Source organism: Staurois parvus, unplaced genomic scaffold (assembly GCF_062004578.1).
Source record: "Staurois parvus isolate SC_StPar_1 unplaced genomic scaffold, SC_StPar_1.0 ptg000855l, whole genome shotgun sequence".
Lineage (NCBI taxonomy): Eukaryota > Metazoa > Chordata > Amphibia > Anura > Ranidae > Staurois > Staurois parvus.
Genome location: NW_028318651.1, coordinates 17,501 through 35,296, shown reverse-complemented (window position 1 = coordinate 35,296; position 17,796 = coordinate 17,501). Strand labels below are relative to the sequence as shown.

Sequence of the window (17,796 nt, the reverse complement as noted above, 5' to 3'; positions counted from 1 at the left end):
GTGACGTCGGGACGTACGGGCGCCGGAACTGGCGGGAAATTTGAAATTTTTTAAAAATTTCATTTTTGCTGTCATTGCTCTTTCAATGCATTTCACATACATTTTGTCCGGCGCCCTGCCTGCATTTTTACTGTTCTTTCTGCCTGGAAACTTAGAAAAGTCCATGGCGTCCAAAAAGCGTCCCTTTACGTCAAAAGCGGTTTTAGAACAGCTAGAGAACAGCGATAGTAAATCAGAACCACTTGCAGAATTGAGTGATAATGATTCGTGGGGGAAATTCGTCATCGGACACTGAAAACGATTCTGCGACTGAGCTCAGCGATGTGCGAACTTGGCGCTCTATTTCACATTTCAGTGTTTTTGGTTTGATTATATTACTGAATTAAATTTATTATTATTATATTAGTATTTTTAATGATTATTTATTAAATTATAATTTATGATTTCGTATTTCAAGTTTTATCCTCCCCGGGATGTTTACTAGACTCTTGTCGGACAGATTTCAGTGAGTTATTCCTAAAAATTACAGCCTACAATAAAAAAACGACATATTTCTATGCAAAAAAATGGTATCGCTTTCAGCACAAAAAATCGGAAATAATCATCCCGCCGAGGAGGTTAATAAAAATTTAAAAAAACAGAAAGCTCTATTTGTGTTAAAAAAAAAAATAAAAAAAATCTAAATTTAATTTGGTATGTTAAGCCGCTAATGGGGAGAAAGAGCAGCAGCAGGGAGACCCCAGGCAATGCTGCAATACTGGGGGCAGCACAGTGGCTAAGTGGCTGGTGCTTCTGCCTGGTAGTACTAGGGTCATTGGTTCGAATGCCAGCCTGCCTGGAGTTTGCATGTTATACCTGTACCTGTGTGAGTTTTCTCTGGGTACTCCGGTTTCCTCCCACTCTCCAAAAACATGCTGGGAGGTTATTTGGCTCTGGTATAAATTGTCCCTAGTATGTGTATGTATGAATGTGAGTTAGGGAGCTTAGATTGTACGCTCCTCGGGGGCGGGGACTGATGTGAATGTAAATGGTTAGCGCTTCCGCCTGGCAGTACTCGGGTCGTTGGTTTGAATCCCAACCACAACACCGCCTGCCAAGAGTTTGCATGTTCTCCCTGTGCCTGCGTTTCCTCCGGTTACTCCGGTTTCCTCCCACACGCCAAAGACATGGTGGTAGGTGAATTGGCTCCTGTCCAGGGGCGGACTGACAACTCATGTGGCCCCCGGGCAATAGGGGATCATGGGGCCCCTGTGTCCTTGCCCAAACTCAAAGCCTATGAAAACGGTACCAGGGGCATCTCATGGGGCCCCCTACTGACCCCGGGCCCTCGGGCAGTGCCCGAGTTTCCAAATGGTCAGTCCGCCCCTGCTCCTGTCTAAATTGGCCCTAGTATGTGTATGTATGAATGTGATTTAGGGACCTTAGATTGTACGCTCCTCGGGGGCGGGGACTGATGTGAATGTACAATATATGTAAAGCGCCACATAAACTGAAGGCGCTATAGAAGTACCTGAAATAAATAAATACTGGTGACCAGTCCTTTGCCCTTTGCTGGCCTCACCTGGGCTCCGCTTCCATTGTACAGGTATTACAGGTCCTCTTTAGCAAACAAAGTTTGGATTCAGACTAGTTGCATATTTTTGCTTTTTTTTTGTTATTTTTTTGTTTCGTTTTTCTGGTTCTCCATGAGCTGCAGCTGGCAGCCCTTCAGAATCCAGTTATTTCTGTAAGAAGGATTGCGAAGGGCAACCTCTTCCTTCTTGCTCTGACTTGTATCCCGTCCCCCTCTGTGATGTCGCCAGTTGCATCCTCCGGCGCTCGGAGCCGCACGCTGTCATCTTCGGACTAATAAAATAGTTATTGCGGCTGTAACCGCCGTCTGTCGGATCAGAACGGAACGCTTGTCATATGAAAGCGCAGAGGAGGCGGCATTGAAAGCCAATTTGCCAGTGAATAGGAAGGTCATTGAAGCCGCCGATCCTGGCAGGCGGCAAGCAAGATCCACGACGGCCGTCACCTAATGAGACTTGAGTCGGCTCGTCCGTCTTCTGCGCTGGGTTGGATCCATGACGAGTCCGGCTGTAATAATCCGCTGAAAGTTGTAATCAGGAAAATGAGGTCGTAATTCTTGTCACATTTAACAGATTTTTCCCTAAGCGAGGACATGCGGCGCCTGCCGGGTTCCTCGTTTATTCCACCCAAAACGCCTTTTTTGTATTCTCTCTTCCAGCAGCTGCCGATTGTTTTAGGAGGGCAAAAATCGCCCAATTCTGGCTTTATACTGTCGCGTTCTTCGCATTATCCTCCACTCAGCGCTCCGTGACAGCCTGTAATTGTGTCTCCAGAATGACTTAATTACAAAGCCCCATTACAGTTCCTAATTTGGAAGCAGATTTTCATATGATACAATGTGGAACGACTTCTGCGGGAAAACGCGCGCACGGGGACGACTGGCGAAGACAAAGCCGATTAGTGCAGCCGCTGAAAAAGGAGAAACGGGCAAATTATTACCTCCCAACATCATCCCTGTGTAGTGTCAGAAGATGACAAAATCATAACCAGGTTGTAGTTACTAATGTGCAATTTTATCCTTTTTAATTTCTGTGTGCACAAAAAAATGGAGATCGAACATATGCACTGATCAGCCATAACATTATGACCACCCGCTTATTGAGTAGGTCCCCCTTTTGCCAACAAAACAGTCCTGATCCATCCAAGCATGGACTGCACTAGGCCTCTGATGGTACGCTGTGGTGTCTGGCATCGTCTGTACTCTCCAGCACTTCAGGAAATGGACAGCCGAAGGGAAGCCAAGGGGACCAGGACGGAGGCAACCAAAAGAAGATGCTTCAGGGGTGCAGCCCTCCTCAGATGGGGGGATCAGCCACTAGATAAAGAGCAGACAGGAGGCGCACACACCTAGTGCATTATCCAAGGATTATTCAAAGGTATAAAAGTGGTGGGGCCTTCGCGCCCCGCCTCCGCCGGTGGGGCCTTGGCGCCCCGCCTCCGCCGGTGGGGCCTTGGCGCCCCGCCTCCGCCGGTGGGGCCTTGGCGCCCCGCCTCCGCCGGTGGGGCCTTGGCGCCCCGCCTCCGCCGGTGGGGCCTTGGCGCCCCGCCTCCGCCGGTGGGGCCTTGGCGCCCCGCCTCCGCCGGTGGGGCCTTGGCGCCCCGCCTCCGCCGGTGGGGCCTTGGCGCCCCGCCTCCGCCGGGGGTTCCTTGGCGCCCCGCCTCCGCCGGTGGTTCCTTGGCGCCCCGCCTCCGCCGGTGGTTCCTTGGTGCCCCGCCTCCGCCGGTGGGGCCTTGGCGCCCCGCCTCCGCCGGTGGGTCCTTCGCGCCCCAGTGGGGCCTTGGCGCCCCGCCTCCGCCGGTGGGGCTTTGGCGCCCCGCCTCCGCCGGTGGTTCCTTGGCGCCCCGCCTCCGCCGGTGGTTCCTTGGCGCCCCGCCTCCGCCGGTGGTTCCTTGGCGCCCCGCCTCTGCCGGTTGGGGCCTTGGCGCCCCGCCTCTGCCGGTTGGGGCCTTGGCGCCCCGCCTCCGCCGGTTGGGGCCTTGGCGCCCCGCCTCCGCCGGTTGGGGCCTTGGCGCCCCGCCTCCGCCGGTTGGGGCCTTGGCGCCCCGCCTCCGCCGGTTGGGGCCTTGGCGCCCCGCCTCCGCCGGTTGGGGCCTTGGCGCCCCGCCTCCGCCGGTTGGGGCCTTGGCCATCGCGCCAAGGTTTATTCAAAGGTATAAAAGGCAAAACATACTCACCGACGAAGCGTGTATAAAAATAGGTAGATTGTTCCAACTGTCAGTGCGTTCAAATGGCTGACGCGTTTTTAGTCCCTTTCCTCAGAGCTGCTGACCAGCCTCTTAGACTGGTACAGATGTGTAGTGGAGAAGGAGGACCGATGGTCTGAACAACCTTTGCTGCTGATACCTGTGGTTGGTTTTGGCACCAAGCCGTCAGTAGCAGATCCTTTAAGTCCTGGAAGTTGGGAGGTGGGGCCTCCATGGATCGGAATTGTTCAACATCTCAAACTTATTAGGTTCCTCAAACCATTTTTGCAGTGTGGCAGAGCGTATTATCCTGCCGAAAAAACCCCACTGCCATCAAGGGATATCGTTTCCATGAAGGGGTGGACTTGGTCACCAACAAGGGTTAGGTAGGTGGTACGCACCGGGTAACATCCACATGAATGGTGGAGCCAAGGTTTCCCAGCAGAACATTGCCCCAAGCATCACGCTGCCTCCGCGGGCTTGTCTTCTCCCCATACTGCAGCCTGGTGCCATCTCCTCCCCAGGTAGGCGACGCACACCCACCCGGCCAATCCCATGATGTAAGAGAAAACATCATTCATCAGACCAGGCCACCTTCTTCCATCGCTCTGTGGTCCAATTCTGATGCCCACGTGCCCCTTGTAGGTGCTTTTGGCTGTGGAAACGGGTCAGCATGGGCACCCTGACCGGTCTGCGGCTACACAGCCCCCCATACACAACAAACTGCAATGCACGAGGGGGGGATTTACTAAAACTGGAGCACACAGAATCTGGTCCAGCTGTTACTAGTAAGCAATTGGCTTCCTACTTCAGCTTCTCCAATTAAGCTTTGACAATAAAACCTGGAAGCTGATTGGTTGTTGTACACAGCTGCACCAGTTTTAGTAAATCTCCCCCACTGTGTGTTCTGACATCTTTCTATCAGAACCAGCATTCACTTTTTCAGGAATTTGAGCTCCATTAGGTCTGCTATTAGATCGGAGTACGCTGGCTGTCCTTTGTGCCCCGCCTCCATCGGTGGGCCTGCGCGCCCCGCCTTCAAGCCCCGCTCCCGTTGGTGGGGCCTCCGCACCCCGCTCCTGTCGGTGGGGCCTTCGCTCACCGCCTCCGCGCCCCGCCTCCGTCGGTGGGGCCTTGGCCACCTTTCTATCAGAACCAGCATTCACTTTTTCAGGAATTTGAGCTCCATTAGGTCTGCTATTAGATCGCAGTACGCTGGCTGTCCTTTGCGCCCCGCCACCGTCGGTGGGCCTTTGCGCCCCGCCACCGTCGGTGGGCCTTTGCGCCCCGCCACCGTCGGTGGGCCTTCGCGCCCCGCCACCGTCGGTGGGGCCTTCGCGCCCCGCCACCGTCGGTGGGGCCTTCGCGCCCCGCCACCGTCGGTGGGGCCTTCGCGCCCCGCCACCGTCGGTGGGGCCTTCGCCCTCCGCCACCGTCGGTGGGGCCTTCGCTCCCCGCCACCGTCGGTGGGGCCTCCGCTCCCCGCCTCCGTCGGTGGGGCCTCCGCTCCCCGCCTCCGTCGGTGGGGCCTCCGCTCCCCGCCTCCGTCGGTGGGGCCTCCGCTCCCCGCCTCCGTCGGTGGGGCCTCCGCTCCCCGCCTCCGTCGGTGGGGCCTCCGCTCCCCGCCTCCGTCGGTGGGGCCTCCGCTCCCCGCCTCCGTCGGTGGGGCCTCCGCTTCCCGCCTCCGTCGGTGGGGCCTCCGCTCCCCGCCTCCGTCGGTGGGGCCTCCGCTCCCCGCCTCCGTCGGTGGGGCCTCCGCTCCCCGCCTCCGTCGGTGGGGCCTCCGCTCCCCGCCTCCGTCGGTGGGGCCTCCGCTCCCCGCCTCCGTCGGTGGGGCCTCCGCTCCCCGCCTCCGCGCCCCGCCTCCGTCGGTGGGGCCATCGCCCTCCGCCTCCGTCGGTGGGGCCATCGCCCTCCGCCTCCGTCGGTGGGGCCATCGCCCTCCGCCTCCGTCGGTGGGGCCATCGCCCTCCGCCTCCGTCGGTGGGGCCATCGCCCTCCGCCTCCGTCGGTGGGGCCATCGCCCTCCGCCTCCGTCGGTGGGGCCATCGCCCTCCGCCTCCGTCGGTGGGGCCATCGCCCTCCGCCTCCGTCAGGGGGGGGGGGGCCATCGCGCCCCGCCTTCAAGCCCCGCCTACGTCGGTGGGGCCTTCAGTCCGCGCCCCGCCTCCGTCGGTGGGGCCTCCGCTCCCCGCCTCCGTCGGTGGGGCCTCCGCTCCCCGCCTCCGTCGGTGGGGCCTCCGCTCCCCGCCTCCGTCGGTGGGGCCTTCGCTCCCCGCCACCGTCGGTGGGGCCTCCGCTCCCCGCCTCCGTCGGTGGGGCCTCCGCTCCCCGCCTCCGTCGGTGGGGCCTCCGCTCCCCGCCTCCGTCGGTGGGGCCTCCGCTCCCCGCCTCCGTCGGTGGGGCCTCCGCTCCCCGCCTCCGTCGGTGGGGCCTCCGCTCCCCGCCTCCGTCGGTGGGGCCTCCGCTCCCCGCCTCCGTCGGTGGGGCCTTCGCTCCCCGCCTCCGCGCCCCGCCTCCGTCGGTGGGGCCATCGCGCCCCGCCTCCGTCGGTGGGGCCATCGCCCTCCGCCTCCGTCGGTGGGGCCATCGCCCTCCGCCTCCGTCGGTGGGGGGGGGGCCATCACGCCCCGCCTTCAAGCCCCGCCTACGTCGGTGGGGCCTTCAGTCCGCGCCCCGCCTCTGTCGGTGGGGCTATCGCGCCTGGCCTCCGTCGGTGGGGCCATCGGGAACATACCACAAGTGATGCAGTTCTGGAGTTGCTCCAACCCAGCCATCTAAACCTTACAATTCAGCCCTCGTCAAAGTCCCGCAAATCCTTACGCTTGTTTACGTTTAACACATCAACTTCTAGGACAACATGTTCACTTGCTGCCTAATATCCACCCACTTTCAGGTGCCATTGTAACCAGATAATCCATGTTATTCCATTTACCCTCCGTGGGCAGAATGTTTTCTATCTGATCGGTGTGCATATCGAGAGAGAGAGAGAGATGGCTAGATAGGTATAGAGAGAGAGTTATGGAGAAATATAGAGATGGAAATTTGTTGTATTACAGTTGATTGGAGGACACGTGTAGGTTGTTTTGTGTATTGGGGTCACCTTTATGCGATGATCACACTGACCTCTGACCTCTCTCCTCTGCCTTTAGGTTTGCAGATTCATTCCGGGGGATTCTGAAGCCCATTCTCGTCTTACTCTTCTCAGGCTCCACACTAATGGCCACGTGGTTCACACTGACCTTCCTCAGTAATATCACTCACCTTCCTCTCACTACAGGTAAGTGTGCACAGGTCACCATTGCAAGTTATTCCTCCTGATATGCTGGATGACTCCAGTCTGATCCTGGTGGCTTTGGCTACGGAACTTTGAAATAAGGCCTCCTTCACACATTCATTCGGGCACCACAGTGGCACTTCAGCCTGGCAGTACTCGGGTCGCTGGCTCAAATCCCAACCATGGCACCACCTGCCTGGAGTTTGCATGTTCTCCCTGTGCCTGCGTGGATTTCCTCCCACACTCCAAAGACATGCTGGTAGGTTAATTGGCTCCTGTCTAAATTGGCCCCAGTATGTGTATGTATGAATGTGAGTTAGGGACCTTAGATTGTACGCTCCTCGGGGGCGGGGACTGATGTGAATGTACAATATATATGTAAAGCGCCGTGTAAATTGATGGCGCCATATAAGTACCTGAAATAATTCATACAACTGTGCGAGGGCCATGTTTGCGCACACACAGGGATGCACAGGTGTCCATGCATCCCCATGCAGGCAGTCCTATTCATGTCAATTGAGACGCAATGGCTGCACAAACTCGGCCACTGCTTCCAATTTGACAGCCATATGGGGCGGGCGAATGGACCTGAACGCAGATGTACGTATGTTGTATTACTCCAGAATGATCAAGGTCTAATCGTTGGCAGGTAGTACTTTCCTGTAAAATCTACATGGGTTGCAGTGAACTCCTTTAGATTCTGACTAGATCTGTAGATTCTGACCCACTTTGGTTACCACCATTCCTTTATGACCTGCTAACATACAGTCAGGTCCATAAATATTGGGACATGGACACAATTCTAACGTTTTTGGCTCTATACACCACCACAATGGATTTGAAATGAAACGAACAAGATGTGTTTTAACTGCAGACTGTCCGCTTTAATTTGAGGGTATTTACATCCAAATCAGGTGAACGGTGTAGGAATTACAACAGTTTGCATATGTGCCTCCCACTTGTTAAGGGACACACTATATATACATACATATATATACACACACATTAAATCTGCATTGCAGCAACGCTGCAACCAATCGATAAGCAGCATTCTGGTAACACAATACCGCTCGATCTCTGCAGATATATCCATTAATGAGACAAATAACATATTAAATAGCCGATTAAAAAATATGAAATAAAAATATTCACATAAAAAATAAAACAATAAAATACAATCAATATAAAATAATCTAAAAAACACTTCGAAAAATATTAAAACATATATAATCACTATATGACCCCCTATTATTTAAAGGGCCAGTATAATTAATAATGTCAAATAATATAAACAACCAATAAACATATAATATCTGCTGATGCATATTCCAAAAAAATATATATAAAAAAAATAATTAAATGATATTGTATCGGTCCGTAATAATCAGCTGGGGACCGCATGCTGTTAAGTGGCCACCCTAAATAATAATATCAATTTATATGGAAGACCAAAAAAATCAATCTTAATCTTCCAATTGAAATAAATCATTGTAGACGAACAGGATGGTCTACAAATTTACCATCAACAAAGGAAGTATATTCGATCAAAAAATTTGATTAAAAAAAAAATTAGAGCAAAATTTGATCCAAAAAATTAAATCAAAAAATTGGTCAGAAAACAATTTAAATCAATGTTGATATTCAATCCGTTCGGTTTTAAAGAATTTAATTCGTATATCCAAAACGTCTCCCCTCTGGAGGTCTCATTGATCATGTGCGTACCCCTCCAATGTCTTTTGATTTTATCTATTCCATAAAAGGTCAATAAACTGGGATCGCTATTATGTTTAAGTTTGAAATCCCTGGAGACACTATGCTTGTCATCGCCCTTCTTTATATTATTTAGATGTTCTCCTGTTCTTGTTCTTAATAATCTCCCTGTCCGTCCCACGTACTGGAAGTGACATGGACACTCTAGAACAGTGGTTCTCAACCTTCCTAATGTCGCGACCCTTTAATACAGTTCCTCATGTTGTGACCCCCAACCATAAAATTATTGCAAAACGGTCGATCGTTTTGCGCCCTGGTCAATCGACTGAAAGAATTTCATGGGAATGGAAGTTAATCTGATTGCCAATTGGATCTGATAGTAAAATTGAAGTGTGTATTGCCAGTATTCCCCCCCCCCCTCCCCTCCAGGGATATCAGCGCTCTCCCACACCAAGTCGTCGGTCCTGAGGCTCCTTTTATGACCCCGGAATGTTTGGGATTGCTGGTCGCTGTGTACTTCCCTCTAGCGGGCCGGGTGCCCCGGTGCCAGCCCTCGTACTGTGAGGAGAAGCCTCCGTGGGAGGTGAGCGGCTGTAGGGCACACGCTCTGCGGGTAACCAGATCCCCCCTCCCCGGAGACAAAGGGGGGCCCGGCTCACATCTATCCAGCTGTTGTAAGCAGCTGCCCGCCCGGGGAAACATGCATCAGGTGCAAGGTCAGCCAATGGGCGGCAGCGGGGCACCTCCGACCCACCCCTTGCAGGGGAGGAGCCTCTAGCCTGGCCAGCCGCTCATAACGCACAGGGAAGAGGGAGCGGGCCAGTCAATGTGCTGGTGTTAGTTCAGCGCGAGAGGCTCACAGCAAGCCGGGAGTGCGGGACACCCTGCCGAGCCCCTCCGGCCGCCCTCACCACTACTTCACAGAGTATCTGCACGTGGGCGGACCCGCCTGAAGACAAAGGAGCGGTGTCTCGGTTCCTAAGACCATCGGAAATATGTTTTCCGATGGTCTTAGGCGACCCCCGTGAAAGGGTCATTCGACTCCCAAAGGGGTCGCGACCCACAGGTTGAGAACCGTTGCTCTAGAACATATACCAACCCACAGGTTGAGAACCACTGCTCTAGAACATATACCGACCCACAGGTTGAGAACCGTTGCTCTAGAACATATACCGACCCACAGGTTGGGAACCACTGTTCTAGAACATATACCGACCCACAGGTTGAGAACCACTGCTCTAGAACATATACCGACCCACAGGTTGGGAACCACTGCTCTAGAACATATACCGACCCACAGGTTGAGAACCGCTGCTCTAGAACATATACCGACCCACAGGTTGAGAACCGCTGCTCTAGAACATATACCGACCCACAGGTTGGGAACCACTGCTCTAGAACATACACCGACCCACAGGTTGGGAACCACTGCTCTAGAACATATACCGACCCACAGGTTGAGAACCGCTGCTCTAGAACATATACCACATGGGATGAATTACAATAAATCAGTGTGTCGATCTTATATTTTTTTATTTGTTGTCATTGAATAAAATTCTTTTCTTTTTATCTTCGAATCTCTTTTTACTGTTTTGCAATTTGTTACAATGGAAGAATCCTTGTAGACCAGGAAAAAAATGTATTTCCTTAGGCGGGTCAATAACATTATGGGCTAATTTCGTCCGCAGCGATCTATTCTTCCTATAGATAAATTTTGGTCTAAAAGGAATAATTTTTTTTAAGGGTTTCATCTTTCAACAAAATTGGCCAATATTTTTTAAAAATACCTTCAGTATCTTTATATTGCGTCTTGTAATCCGTAATAAAAGCTGTATGTTCCAATCTTTTCTTATCTTTTTGGTATGATAAGAGAGAGTCCCTATCCTTATTATTAACCCCTCCCCCCTCCTGACGATTTACCCCCCTTAATGACCACGCCTCTTTTTGCTACTGGTCGCTGCACTAATAATATATAATAATAATTGCGCGGTCATGCAATGCTGCACCCAAACGAAATTTACGTCCTTTTTTTCACACAAATAGAGCTTTCTTTCGGTGTAATTTGATCACCTGTGCGCCTTTTATTTTTCACGCTATAAACAAAAAAAGGCCAAAAATTTTGAAGCAAAACAATATTTTTTACTTTCAGCTATAAAAAATATATAGTAAACTCAAAGTTAGATATAAATTTAGGCCAAAATGTATTCTGCTCCATGTTTTTGATAAAAAAAAATCCCAATAAGTGTATATTGATTGCTTTGTGTGAAGTTATAGCGTCTACAAACTATGGTATAGATACTGCAATTTACACCATTTTTCTGCTATACAGCGCTGCGCTAGTTTATCGGACAATTGCGCGGTCATGCAATACGGTACATAAATGAAATTTACATCCTTTTTTTCCCACAAATTGAGCTTTCTTTCGGTGGTATTTGATCGCCTGTGCGGTTTTTATTTTTTGCGCTATAAAAAAAAAAGGCTGACAATTTTGAGTGAAAAAAACTATTTTGGACTTTTTGCTATAAAACATGTCCAGTAAAAAAAAATTTAAAAATCAAATGTAGTCATAAATTTCTGCCAAAATGCATTCTGCGACATGTCTTTGCTAAAAAAAAAAACAAAAACAAAAACCCAATACGTGTAAATTAATTGGTTTACGTGAAAGTTATAGCGTTTACAAATGGCGGGAAAGATACTGGGATTTTTAGGGGTTTTTTTATACTAATAATGGCGGCGATCAGTGACTTATGGCGGGACTGCGGACATTCTGACACTGGGGAGGTACTGACTTGGGGTCGCTGATATCCCCAGTGACACCAATACAGTGATCAGTGCAAAAAAAAAAAACACTGACACTGTACTAATGGCACTGGGGAGGAAGGGGTTAAGTTTATTATTCAGGGAAAGGGTTAACTGTGTGAGGAGAGTGTTTTACTAGGGGGCGGGGGGGGGGGGTGTACTGCAGGGAACACCGCTGATTGGGAGAGAGAAACTCTTCTGTCCCGATCAGCGTGTCCTGGAGCTGTCAGGGAACTGACAGAAAGCAGAGCTACTGCAGCTGTGCTCTCTGTCAGTGATTGCCGCCGATCGCCGGGACATAGCCGGTAATGACCGGCTGTGACCCGGTGACTGACATCTGCGGCCGTGATCGGCGGGACAGGTAGGGCGGCGGCGCGCCTCGCATGCGCCCCCTACCTGTTTACAAAACACACATTTTAAAACATGCTTTTGCCCAGCCGTGCCGCCCTGCCACCGTATTTCTACAGTGGCTGGGCGGCATGTGGTTAATCAACTCCCTTTCTGATTCCAAAAAAGGCCTCTCAAAACCCTTTTCTATGAATCTATTAATCAGTACATTAGTCTGATCCATAAAATCGCTCTGTATACTACAATTTCTTTTAAGCCTCGTAAATTGACTTCTTGGGGTAGAAAACGGCCATCCTAGATGCATCCTAGATGCAGAAGAGACATAACATGTAATACAAAAAAAAACTTTCCACTTTAATTCAGGCTTTCTAGTGTATTCCATCCTGACTCTATCACAAACCATTTTTCAAGCCCTGAAGAAAGGGGAGTCCTTTTGCCCGAAACATGTTGGCTGTAAATGATGCTCCTAAAGTGTTACTAAACGCAGGACCCTGCATTCACTATATCCGCTCTTTCTGGACCCCGCATTCACTATATCCGCTCTCCCCGGACCCCGCATTCACTATATCCGCTCTCCCCGGACCCCGCATTCACTATATCCGCTCTCCCCGGACCCCGCATTCACTATATCCGCTCTCCCCGGACCCCGCATTCACTATATCCGCTCTCCCCGGACCCCGCATTCACTATATCCTCTCTCCCCGGACCCCGCATTCACTATATCCGCTCTCCCCGGACCCCGCATTCACTATATCCGCTCTCCCCGGACCCCGCATTCACTATATCCGCTCTCCCCGGACCCCGCATTCACTATATCCGCTCTCCCCGGACCCCGCATTCACTATATCCGCTCTCCACGGACCCCGCATTCACTACATCCGCTCTTCCCGGACCCCGCATTCACTACATCCGCTCTTCCCGGACCCCGCATTCACTACATCCGCTCTCCCCGGACCCCGCATTCACTATATCCGCTCTCCCCGGACCCCGCATTCGCTATATCCGCTCTCCCCGGACCCCGCATTCGCTATATCCGCTCTCCCCGGACCCCGCATTCGCTATATCCGCTCTCCCCGGACCCCGCATTCGCTATATCCGCTCTCCCCGGACCCCGCATTCGCTATATCCGCTCTCCCCGGACCCCGCATTCGCTATATCCGCTCTCCCCGGACCCCGCACTCGCTATATCCGCTCTCCCCGGACCCCGCACTCGCTATATCCGCTCTCCCCGGACCCCGCACTCGCTATATCCGCTCTCCCCGGACCCCGCACTCGCTATATCCGCTCTCCCCGGACCCCGCACTCGCTATATCCGCTCTCCCCGGACCCCGCACTCGCTATATCCGCTCTCCCCGGACCCCGCACTCGCTATATCCGCTCTCCCCGGACCCCGCACTCGCTATATCCGCTCTCCCCGGACCCCGCACTCGCTATATCCGCTCTCCCCGGACCCCCCACTCGCTATATCCGCTCTCCCCGGACCCCGCACTCGCTATATCCGCTCTCCCCGGACCCTGCATTCGCTATATCCGCTCTCCCCGGACCCCGCATTCACTATATCCGCTCTCCCCGGACCCCGCATTCCCTATATCCGCTCTCCCCGGACCCCGCATTCACTATATCCGCTCTGCCCGGACCCCGTATTCACTTTATCCGCTCTCCCCGGACCCCGCGTTCCCTATATCCGCTCTCCCCGGACCCCGCGTTCCCTATATCCGCTCTCCCCGGACCCCGCGTTCCCTATATCCGCTCTCCCCGGACCCCGCGTTCCCTATATCCGCTCTCCCCGGACCCCGCGTTGACGGTATCCGCTCTCCCCGGACCCCGCGTTGACGGTATCCGCTCTCCCCGGACCCCGCGTTGACGGTATCCGCTCTCCCCGGACCCCGCGTTGACGGTATCCGCTCTCTCCGGACCCCGCGTTGACGGTATCCGCTCTCCCCGGACCCCGCGTTGACGGTATCCGCTCTCCCCGGACCCCGCGTTGACGGTATCCGCTCTCCCCGGACCCCGCGTTGACGGTATCCGCTCTCCCCGGACCCCGCGTTGACGGTATCCGCTCTCCCCGGACCCCGCGTTGACGGTATCCGCTCTCCCCGGACCCCGCGTTGACGGTATCCGCTCTCCCCGGACCCCGCGTTGACGGTATCCGCTCTCCCCGGACCCCGCGTTGACGGTATCCGCTCTCCCCGGACCCCGCGTTGACGGTATCCGCTCTCCCCGGACCCCGCGTTGACGGTATCCGCTCTCCCCTGCGTTCATTATATTTGTTTTCCCACAGTACACACAACATGGAAATTCAATTATTTTAGTAAATATAAACTGCTAAATACCTTTTCTAATCAGCAGTATATAGCAGTCTTGTTACTTCTATCAGTGTTCAGCAGAGCACTGGTTAAAGCTTGTAGGAGTTTTAATTCTGCTCTAAGAGGCTGCAGGACCCTTCTGGACTTTTCTGCTGAATTTGTTGTTGTATTCTGTCTGTTACACCGAACATTCCATTGTTAGACCGATCATTTCTTTGTGAGGGGCGAACATTCAGCATCAGCCGGGGAGCAAATACACATTTCCTTCACTGTATATAAAACACGCATTTCAACATGCAGTGTGTGTGGTTATGCATGTGTGTGTGTATATGTATGTATATATGTATATGTATATATATATGTGTATATATATAAACAGTTGCAAGAAAAAGTATGTGAACCCCTTGGGATTACGTGGAGTTTTGCATGAATTGGGCATAAAATGTGCTCTGAACGTCATCTAAGTCACAACAATAGAAGAACACAGTCTGCTGAACATAATACTACACAAACATTAGATGTTGCCATGGTTTAATTGCACATAACATATAAACATTCACAGTGCAGGGAGGAAAAAGTATGTGAGGCCCTAGCTTAATGACTTCTCCCAGAGCTAATTGGAGCCAGGAGTGAGCCAACCTTGACTCCAATCAGTGTGATAATATTGGATGTGTTGCTAACAGCTGTCCTGCCCTTAAAAAACACACACCTGTTTTGGGTTTACTGGTTTCAAGAAGCACTGTCTGATGTGAACCATGCCTCGCAGAAAAGAACTCTCAGAAGACCTACGATCAAGAATTGTTGACTTGCATGAAGCTGGAAAGGGTTACAAAAGTATCTCCTTGAGCCTTGATGTTCATGTGTCCACGGTAAGACAGACTGTCTACAAATGGAGAAAGTTTAGCACTGTTGCTACTCTCCCTAGGCGTGGTCGTCCTGTAAAAATGACTGCAAGAGCACAGCGCAGAATGCTGCATGAGGTAAAGAAGAATCCCAGAGTGTCAGCTAAAGACCTACAGAAATCTCTGGCACATGCTAACATTTTTGTTGACACATCTACAATAAGGAAAACATTAAACAAGAATGGAGTACATGGGAGGACACCACGGAGGAAGCCATTGCTGTCCAAAAAGAAGATTGCAGCACGTTTGAAGTTTGCAAAAGAGCACCTGGATGTTCCACAGCACTACTGGCAGAATATACTGTGGACAGATGACACCAAGATTGAGTTGTTTGGGAAGAACACACAACACTATGTGTGGAGAAAAAAAGGCCCAGCACACCAACATCAAAACCTCATCCCCACTGTGAAACATGGCGGAGGGAGCATCATGGTTTGGGGCTGCTTTGCTGCCTCAGGGCTGGATGGATTGTTGTCATTGATGGGAAAATGAATTCCAGAGTTTATCAAGACATTTTGCAGGAAAACGTACGACCATCTGTCCGCCAACTGAAGCTCCGCAGAGGACGGGTGATGCAACAGGACAATGACCCAAAGCATACAAGTCATTCAACAAAACAATGGCTGCAACAGCACAGAATACGCCTTCTGGAGTGGCCCAGTCAGAGTCCTGACCTCAACCCCATTGAAATGCTGTGGCATGAACTTAAGAGAGCGATTCACACCAGACATCCCAAGAATATTGCTACACTGAAACAGTTTTGTGAAGAGGAGTGGTCCAAAATGACTCCAGATCGTTGTGCAGGTCTGATCTGCAACTACAGGAAACGTTTGGTTGAGGTTATTGCTGCCAAAGGAGGGTCAACCAGTTATTAAGTCCAAAGGTTCACATACTTTTTCCTCCCTGCATTGTGAATGTTTACATGTTATGTGCAAATAAACCATGGCAACATCTAATGTTTGTGTAGTATTATGTTCAGCAGACTGTGTTCTTCTATTGTGACTTAGATGACGTTCAGAGCACATTTTATGCCCAATTCATGCAAAACTCCACGTAATCCCAAGGGGTTCACATACTTTTTCTTGCAACTGTATATGTGTATATGTATATATATATATATGTGTGTGTGTATATATATATATATATATATGTGTGTATATATATATATATATATATATATATATATATATATATATATATATATTTTAGTATTTCAAAAATATATATTTGGGAGGAGTATTTTTAGAATATATTTCAAATATATTTTTCCTCCATGTGGGCACTCTGCCATCAGCAGGTGATCCAGGTCCTGACAAGCTGGCTAATTGCATGAATTATGGAGCACGTGCTTCAGAAATGATGTGCCAGCAGTGGGAGCTCCTTATTCCTGCATAGATGTCATTATGTGCGTTCATTACTGTGAGCCCATGCCGGCTTATCTACACACCCCTCAGTGGGTGTGTCCACGACTGTCTGGGTTTACAGGAAATGGGGTAGAAGCTGGGCATCATTTAACCCTGAGAAGAAGTGGTGCTGGACTCCACCCATCTGTGAGCTTGCTGGAGATCGCACCAGAGAGGTGAGCAGCTCGGTGTACGTTTCTACAGAACTCCGCAAGCAGGACATTGCGTATTCCTTCTGCAATAAATTTCTGGTCCGCTGTCTAATTTTGTCCTTCGTTTCACTTTAAGTACAGTGAGGCAAAAAAGTATTTAGTCCGCCACCAATTGTACAAGTTCTCCCACTTACAGAGATGAGAGAGGCCTGTAATTGGCATCATAGGGAGACCTCAACTATGAGAGACAAAATGAGAAAACAAATCCAGACAATCTCATTGGCTGATCTGGAAAGAATTTATTTGCAAATTATGGTGGAAAATAAGTATTTGGTGAATATGAAAAGTTCATGTCAATACTTTGTTATATATCCTTTGTTGGCAATGACAGAGGTCAGACGTTTCCTGGAAGTCTTCACAAGGTTGGCACACACTGTTGCTGGTATGTTGGCCCATCCTCCATGCAGATCTCCTCCTCCATGCAGATCTCCTCTAGAGCAGTGATGTTCTGGGGCTGTCGCTGGGCAACACGGACTTTCAACTCCCTCCAAAGGTTTTCTATGGGGTTGAGATCTGGAGACTGGCTAGGCCACTCCAGGACCTTGAAATGCTTCTTACGAAGCCACTCCTTCGTTGCCCGGGCGGTATGTTTGGGATCATTGTCATGTTGGAAGACCCAGCCACGTTTCATCTTCAATGCCCTTGCTGATGGAAGGAGGTTTGCACTCAAAATCTCACGATACATGGCCCCATTCATTCTGTCCTGTACATGGATCAGTCGTCCTGGTCCCTTTGCGGAGAAACAGCCCCAAAGCATGATGTTGCCACCCCCATGCTTCACAGTAGGTATGGTGTTCTTTGGATGCAACTCAGCATTCTCTCTCCACCAAACACGATGAGTTGTGTTTCTACCAAACAGTTCTATTTTGGTTTCATCTGACCATATGACATTCTCCCAATCCTCTTCTGGATCATCCAAATGCTCTCTAGCAAACTTCAGACGGTCCCCGGACATGTACTGGCCTAAGCAGGGGGACACGTCTGGCTCTCTGCAGGTCATTCACTAGGTCCCCCCGTGTGGTCCTGGGATTTTTGTTCACCGTTCTTGTGATCATTTTGACCCCACGGGGTGAGATCTTGCGT

General features: G+C 51.2%; 1 protein-coding gene across 1 annotated transcript in view; it reads left to right on the top strand.

Moving 5' to 3' along the window:
- The window catches only part of SLC49A4 (solute carrier family 49 member 4), an 84,471-nt gene that overhangs the window by 54,653 nt on the left and 12,022 nt on the right, over positions 1-17,796 (top strand). Inside the window, exon 7 of the mRNA XM_089655607.1 lies at positions 6,909-7,036. Within this exon, the coding sequence (XP_089511733.1) occupies positions 6,909-7,036 (128 nt within the window). The remainder of the gene's footprint in view (positions 1-6,908; positions 7,037-17,796) is intronic.